Genomic DNA, 8,091 nt, shown 5'->3' with positions numbered 1-8,091 from the left:
TAGGTACGGACCCTACACCGTATATAGTACAGAGGTACATGTAGGTATGGACCCTACGCCGCAGATAGTACAAAGGTAGGGACCCTACGCCGCAGATAGTACAAAGGTACATGTAGGTACGGACCCTACGCCGTATATAGTACGAAGGTAGGGACCCTACGCCATAGATAGTACGAAGGTGCACGTAGGTACGGACCCTACGCCGCAGATAGTACGAAGGTACGGACCCTACGCCGTAGATAGTACGAAGGTACACGTAGGTACGGACCCTACACCGTATATAGTACGAAGGTAGGTACCCTACGCCGCAGATAGTACGAAGGTGCACGTAGGTACGGACCCTACGCCGTAGATAGTACGAAGGTACGGACCCTACGCCGTATATAGTACGAAGGTACACGTAGGTACGGACCCTACACCGTATATAGTACGAAGGTAGGGACCCTACGCCGCAGATAGTACGAAGGTGCACGTAGGTACGGACCCTACGCCGTAGCCTGACGTCGCCGCCCCAGATATGGGACTATAGATCGTGACGACACAGACCGCGACCACTACAGTATGATGTCTCCACTCGGCCGGGCTTGGTCGCATCGCACTTCCCTCTACTCGCTTCCAGTCTTCTCATTTTCCTGCTAAAGCTTTTCGACTGTGGTCAGAAAGATCACGGCCTAGGCCGTTTTGCTTTGTTTCTAAAAAAGTGGATCGTCGAGGTTGATTTTTGAGCGAGTCACGATGTGATGTTGCAACCCTATCGCCGCTGAAAATAGTCCCCAACGAATGTGCCTGTTTGTTAGTTTGATCATTATAATACTTTGGTGCGCTAAACATTAAATCAGCTAAATGTCTTCAACATCAGTCCAGAGCTGCAACTGATGATGATTGTCAACCATTAAATTTATCTGCAACTATCTTGAAAATTGAGTAATGAGATTGAGTCATTTTGTTTTATGAAAACAAAGTAAAACTTCTCTGATTCCAGCTTGTTAAATGTGAATATCTTCTAGTTTCTTCTCTCCTCTGTGACAGGAAACTGAATATCTTTGAGTTGTGGACAAAACGAGACATTTCAGGACGTCCTCTTGGGCTTTTGTGACCCACTGATCCACATTTTTCACCATTTTCTGACCTAACAAGTAATCCATTAAGCTACAATTAAGACAGATTAATCGACGATCAAAAGCATAATTGCTAGTTGAAGACCCAGTCCCACATTAACCGTCCTGCTGACACCAACACTCACTGGAATGCCAAATGTGGATTCATACGCCGCTGAAAACAGCCTCCCCAAAATGACACACCAGTTCCTCCTGTTTGTTGTTTGTGAGTGTGTTAGTGTGTTAGTGTGTTTGAAGGAAACACCGGACTGACAGCTAATGTTGATTACAGGAGCGGGACCAGACGGGGTGGAGGAGATCAAGAGGCATCAGTTCTTCAGCACCATCGACTGGAACGTCAGTGTCTCCGTTAAATAACCTTTATTAGTACATGCTCGACAGTTTCCGTTCATGATACGAGACGAGAGATTTCCCTTGCAGCCACAGAAACAAGCAATTAAATATAAACACTACTTCTAGTATTTTGTCTTTGACGCTAGGTCTAACGTTTTCTTTCCCCTGCAGAAACTCTTCCGCAGAGAGATCCCCCCTCCCTTCAAACCGGCTTCAGGACGACCTGACGACACTTTCTATTTTGATCCAGAGTTCACAGCTAAAACCCCCAGAGGTACAGACTGTCTCTCCATGTCCTCCTCCTCCTCCTCACACCCCCCTGAGCTGAACTACATCCCGATTACCATCTGTTTGTGTGAGCGGTGAGGTTCAACAGCTGTTTCTGTGTTTGTGTCTCAGACTCTCCGGGGGTTCCTCCCAGTGCAAACGCCCATCAGCTGTTCAGGGGATTCAGTTTTGTGGCCATAACCGAAGAGGACACACAACCACTGCCCAGTACCATTGCACAGGTACATGGCATAGACTGTATATAAAGATGGATGGGGGTGTGGGTACGTGATCTGTGCTGCCTGCGCAAGATATTACCCTGTAATCCTGTTTTACGAGGATTTTTGACACCTGCACAATCAGTTCCATGCTTTTGGTTGTAGTTTTTAGCGGCCTGCCGCTAGCCTCCACCTGAAAGCTAACGTTAGTTTTGGGTAAAAGCTAACTGCTTGCAGAATCAGAATCAGAATCAGAAATACTGTATTGATCCCCGAGGGGAAACTGTGTGTGGCAGTTGCACAAATAGTATAAATATAAATAAAGAAATATAAGGAGTGTGGATATTTACATAGTTAAAGGAATATTATGATACAATATTAACATAAACAACATAATTAAGGTGTTGCAATGTTGAAAAGTAGTAATAATAATAATAATAGAAGCAGTTGAGGCAGCTTGATTCAGTCTAAAGTAACGCAAACTCAAAACACTAGGAAAAGCAAGCTACAGTTAAATAAGACTTTAAAGTAATAAAAATAAAGAAAGGTATTAATAGATTATATTTTAAATGAGCACAAGTAAAGTAGAACTCTTAACGCTTATTTTCAGGGGGTTTTTTTAGGGTTTTTTAAAGTGTAAAAAAATATATTCCCACAGTTGCACCGCCTGGCAGTCCTGTGTCTCAACGAATGCGTGATACACATAGTGTAGGGAGGCCATTGCGTTTTCTACTACGTATTTATACACGGATTGCGTACCGACAGACGCGTCTCCTCCTCTTCTTCTTCTCACTCTACCAAAGTGAAGCCAAAATATCCCGGATACCAGAGCAGCCATCTTGTAGTTTTGGAGCCCGAGTCTGCGCAGTAGTGAGCAGTGGAGCCGCGGTATTCAAGTCCCGCCCACACACACCCCAGACCAATCGCAGGGAGTCAATCCCAGCTGTCAATCATGACATTTCAGCCCGTTTTTTATAGCATCAAATAACTAATAAAAAATCTAAACTTATCAGAAAAATAAACAATTAAACATACATCAGCGTGATCATAATACTTAAAATGACAATAAAAAAGTCTTGATCTAGACTGTAGACAGCCACCAGGGGGCGATGCAGATGTTTTGGCTTCACTTATAAAGTCTAGGCATCCCTAGGAATACACACTTGCATACTCTAATTTAACATTTCTCTAAGAGGCCAAATAATCTGATTTATTGAGTGAAACCTCAGTTTTCCAAGCACATATAACCTGCAAAAAAATCCCTGGAAAGATCTCCAAAACTACAAAATGTTTAGTGAGGTGATCGGTATAATTGGGAAAGGACAACAAACAACATGTACCTTAAACGTTGATAGTCAAACAACTGGATCAATATAAGAGTAACAGAAAAACATTTCCACCTTCAATTAGGAGCAAAAGCATGCTTCCATGACTGTCTTAATCCTTTAATCAATTATATTTTTGTAGTTTTTGTATTACTTTTGTATCCATATTATCCTAATTTACTTATTAAATTCTATTCATAAGTTCTTTACTTCAGAAAGTTTTAAAGCTTTATTGTGTTTTCTTATGATGGTGTATACCTTTCTGTGTTGTCTTTGTTATTACTCGTTGTCATTGCAAATGCGCGCCACCCCTCAAGGATCTTTTGAGTCCAAATAAAGGTGATTATCATAAGTAATAATTAATCAACGGTTGTGTCTTTGCATGTAGCAGCTGCACAGAAGCACGTCCCAGTTCTCCGACGCCTACGAGATCAAAGAGGACATCGGAGTCGGGTCGTACTCCATCTGCAAGCGCTGCGTACACAAAGGAACCGGCATGGAGTACGCCGTCAAGGTAGAACACCACGTCCACACACAGACCCCACGCGATCACTCAGCGTCCCCCTGGGCCGTAAACCCGTTTCCTCCACTGTTACAGATCATCAACAAGGCCAAGAGGGACCCGACGGAGGAGGTGGAGATCCTGCTGAGATACGGACAGCATCCCAACATCATCACCCTCAAAGACGTGAGTCACACTCACGGCTGCAGCTACCGATGATGTTCGTTGTCGATTATTTTCTTGGTTAACTCAGCAGTTGTTTGGTCTGTAAAATGTCAGAAAATGGTGGAAAATTTGAATCAGTGTTTCCCAAAAGTTCAAGATGACGTCCTCAAATGTCTCGTTTTGTCCCCATTTAAAGACATTCAGTTTCACAGAGGAGAGACATGCTTGTTGTTGTGCGTCTGTAACTCTTGCAGCAGTGTTACTCAGTGTCTATAAGAAATTTCTCCTTAGGGAGACTACTAAAGATACTTGGACTTTGACAAGAAAATAGTGCTATAATTACGATAATTTATATTTTTTTATTTGATAGGTCTACTTTCTCCTTAAAAACATTCTCCAACGTGTGCAGGGTACGAAATTAACACGCCCCAGTCAACCACACACACTCACACACACACACAGGCATACACACGCACACACACACACACACACACACACACACACACACACACACACACACACACACGTCCATGGACAGTTGTCGGACACATGCAGTCACTTTCCTGAAACCGCTATAGCCTGCGGGGTGTGTGTCCTTAATCAAAATGTACACATACACTTGATTGTTTTTCCCAAAACTAAGGTATTGTAAACAGTGTTTGTTTTGTTTTGGTACATCTACGTACTCCGCTTTTCAGACTGAACGTTCCTAACATCTTTAAATTAATCTCTATCATAACCAGGTGATTAAACAACTGATCCAGACTAATACCCAGAGTTAGCTGAACAAATGAACTCACTGAAGCGCTGTCGGCCATGTTGTCTCCACGCCGTAGGTGTATGACGACGGCCGGTCGGTGTTTTTGGTGATGGAGCTGATGAAAGGAGGCGAGCTGCTGGATAAAATCCTCCGACAGAAGTTCTTCTCAGAGAGAGAAGCCAGCGCCGTTCTCTACACCATCACCAAGACGCTGGAGTACCTGCATGTGCAGGGGGTACGTTGGTGTTTTCATGGTCGGCTCACTAAGGGAAAAGGCTCCTGTTCTTCATCGTTTAGGGTTCAAGAAGCTTTAGTGGAAAATGTAGACCAAATGTTCTCTGAAAACACGCGTGGTTTGGATTTCTGACTGTTTACACTACCTGGAGTAATTAAATGTGATAAACATGAAGCTCATAAAGCAGCAGGATGCTTGTCTGGAGCTGATTTTGATGAACTACTACACACTGTGCAGCTTGAGCTAATCTTGTGTAGCTTTTTGCTCAACACAAAACATGTTTGTGTGTGTGTGTTTGACAGAGAGACAGACAGAACAACACACACAGACACACACAGACACACACACACACACAACAACACACACAGAACAACAGACACAGACACAAAGACAGACAGAACAACACACACACACACACAGACAGACAGACACAGACAGACAGAACAACACACACACACACACAGACAGACAGAACAACACACACAGACAGAACAACAGACAGACACAAAGACACACACACACACAAACAGACAGACAGAACGACACACACACACACAGACAGACAGAACAACACACACAGACAGAACAACAGACACAAAGACACACAGACACACAGACAGACAGACGGAACAACACACACACAAACACACAAACACACAGACAGAGACAGAACGTCAGACAGACAGACAGAGAGACAGACACACACACACACACACACAGACTCACAGAACGACACACACACATACACACACACAGACTCACAGAGACAGACAGAACGACAGACACACAAACAGACCTGATCTATTTACATCTCCACACATTTTGTTGCTAAGTTTTCAGTTTCTTTTACCAATGACTGCCGATTTCTTCTCTTCTGATTCAACTGTGTGTGTGTTTTTTATATATAAAAAAACATATAACATATATTTGTAAAGAGGACTTTCTAAAACCATTCAGACATCAGGGTTCAACATTAAGGGTTGCCCGATGGCCCGGGGCAAGTAAAGCACCATTTGGGCATCCTCGTATCATAATCATTGGATTTGAACGTGCCGTTGGCCAATCAAGGATTGAGTTGGCGCTTAATGCTTTACGGGGATTTTTTTTCTCACTTTTGATACTTTATGCATCGCTTTAAAAAAAAAAAAAAAATTCAAAAAAGTAATTTTTCTTAGATTTGACGCTTTTTTAATGTTTCTATACGTTTCTTTTTACGACTTTTCCTCAGGAAAAACAACTAGATAGGGACCATTTAAAAATGACTTTGAGAAAGTTTTAGTTTTCTTTTAACAAACCCTTACTGTTGAACTCTGGTGATTTAACGTAGTCCTCCGAGACATCTGACTGGACACGGACGGAGTTGGTTTTATTCTGAAGTCTCTAAAGTCTGTAAACCTGGACCCTGACTTGTCCTGTGGTGTCTGCAGGTGGTGCACAGAGACCTGAAGCCCAGTAACATCCTCTACATGGACGAGAGCGGGAACGCCGAGTCCATCAGGATCTGCGACTTTGGTTTCGCCAAACAGCTGCGAGCAGAGAACGGGCTGCTCATGACGCCGTGCTACACCGCCAACTTCGTCGCGCCCGAGGTACGGCACCGTCTCGGTGTCTTTAACACCGTCTCCATCATCATGACGTCTCTCTTCCTCTCTTTACACAGTCTTCACCTCTTCATCAGTCATGTTTTTGTTGTTTTTTTACTTACACAGTTACCAATCCATCATAAAAAACATGTGCAAGGAAGACAAAATAAAACCAAGTGTGATTACGGTTCATAAGAAAGTAAAGGACCAAAAAAAAAAAAAAATCAAATAACAACAAAATACACAAAATAAATGACTACATTTATGTGTAGAAAAAACTAAAAACAGACAATAAAGCAAACAATATAAAAGAGAAAAATAAAAAATAAATAAACCAACAATAAAAGAAGAAAGAGACGAAATATACAATTTGAAAGAAAATTTGTTGAATTAATTTATCACTCCTTGAAAGTGTTTTTGGGGTGTTTTCTGTCAACATCACTGCTTGTTAGAGTCTTTTATTTATGGATGTCTTGATTTAACTGAACTTAAATTAGCCTAAACCAAATTTCCAGGGAATTAAAGATCAAATGCAGATACAATGATAATATACACGAGTATTAATGTATGCACAAAAGGTATAAACAACATTCAGAAGGCGGTGACACTGCAGCATATGGAGAACGTAAGATAAGATATTTATGTAAATCAATGTTTCCCAAACTTAGGGTCGGGACCCAAAATGGGTCGCGGACCCGTTTTATTGGGTCGCCAATAAGCAGTAAAATGCTCATCAACCTGATACACTGGTCAGTTCAGCTCAGATGCTGTGGGGGGGGGTCTCTCTCTCTCTCTCTCTCTCTCTCTCTCTCTCTCTCTCTCTCTCTCTCTCTCTGGGTTGAGACACAAGGGGTGAGACACAGAAAGGAGAATAGAGACCTTTTCTGTTTCTGTTTACTTTTATAATGGAATAAATATACTTCATATACATTTAAATTCATGGTTTGTTCCGTCTTTTGTCCACAGTTTAAAAATCTAGATGTTACAATGATTCATGGTGTGTATTTTTGTAAATTTGGGTCCCGGGGGAGACACCAAATTTCTCTTTTGGGTCTTGAGCTGAAAAAGTTTGGGAACCACTGGTGTAAATGACCCGAAATGGTTTGTTGACTTCATTTTTGGGTGTTTCTGGCAGGTGTTGAAGAAGCAGGGGTACGATGCAGCCTGCGACATCTGGAGTCTGGGAGTCCTGCTCTACACCATGCTAACGGGGTACACACACGTTATCTCGTTATCAGACACTACCTCTCAGAGAGCGCTCTCGCCTCACGGAAGTTTAGAAATATAATAAAATATTCTCTTACGTGTCTAAATATGAACCCTTTCTCCTTCTCATCCCTCTCTTTCCTAGTTTCACTCCCTTCGCTAACGGCCCCGAAGACACGCCCGAGGAGATTTTGGCTCGCATTGGCAGCGGCAAGTTCTCGCTCACTGGAGGATACTGGAACTCTGTCTCTGCTGAGGCTAAGGTGTGCACGCACACACACACATGCATGCACACACACACGCACACACACACACACACACACACACACACACACACACACACACACAGTCGTGTCTGCCTATCTTTGTGGGGACCAGT

General features: G+C 42.7%; 1 protein-coding gene across 2 annotated transcripts in view; it reads left to right on the top strand.

Annotated features, from left to right (window-relative positions):
- Window positions 1–8,091, top strand: part of LOC117937627 (ribosomal protein S6 kinase alpha-3) — a 14,766-nt gene that overhangs the window by 3,137 nt on the left and 3,538 nt on the right. The window contains exons 4-12 of one of the 2 annotated variants that reach the window (XM_034861708.1): window positions 1,390–1,454; window positions 1,623–1,725; window positions 1,851–1,960; window positions 3,653–3,775; window positions 3,860–3,949; window positions 4,765–4,923; window positions 6,351–6,512; window positions 7,642–7,718; window positions 7,858–7,975. In XM_034861708.1, the coding sequence (XP_034717599.1) occupies window positions 1,390–1,454; window positions 1,623–1,725; window positions 1,851–1,960; window positions 3,653–3,775; window positions 3,860–3,949; window positions 4,765–4,923; window positions 6,351–6,512; window positions 7,642–7,718; window positions 7,858–7,975 (1,007 nt within the window). Of the gene's footprint in view, window positions 1–1,389; window positions 1,455–1,622; window positions 1,726–1,850; window positions 1,961–3,649; window positions 3,776–3,859; window positions 3,950–4,764; window positions 4,924–6,350; window positions 6,513–7,641; window positions 7,719–7,857; window positions 7,976–8,091 lie in introns of both variants that reach the window. The other variant, XM_034861707.1, reaches the window with a different exon arrangement.

The sequence above is a fragment of the Etheostoma cragini genome, chromosome 22 (genome assembly GCF_013103735.1).
Source record: "Etheostoma cragini isolate CJK2018 chromosome 22, CSU_Ecrag_1.0, whole genome shotgun sequence".
NCBI classification, from domain to species: Eukaryota; Metazoa; Chordata; class Actinopteri; order Perciformes; family Percidae; genus Etheostoma; species Etheostoma cragini.
This window is presented reverse-complemented; position numbering and strand designations above follow the sequence as displayed.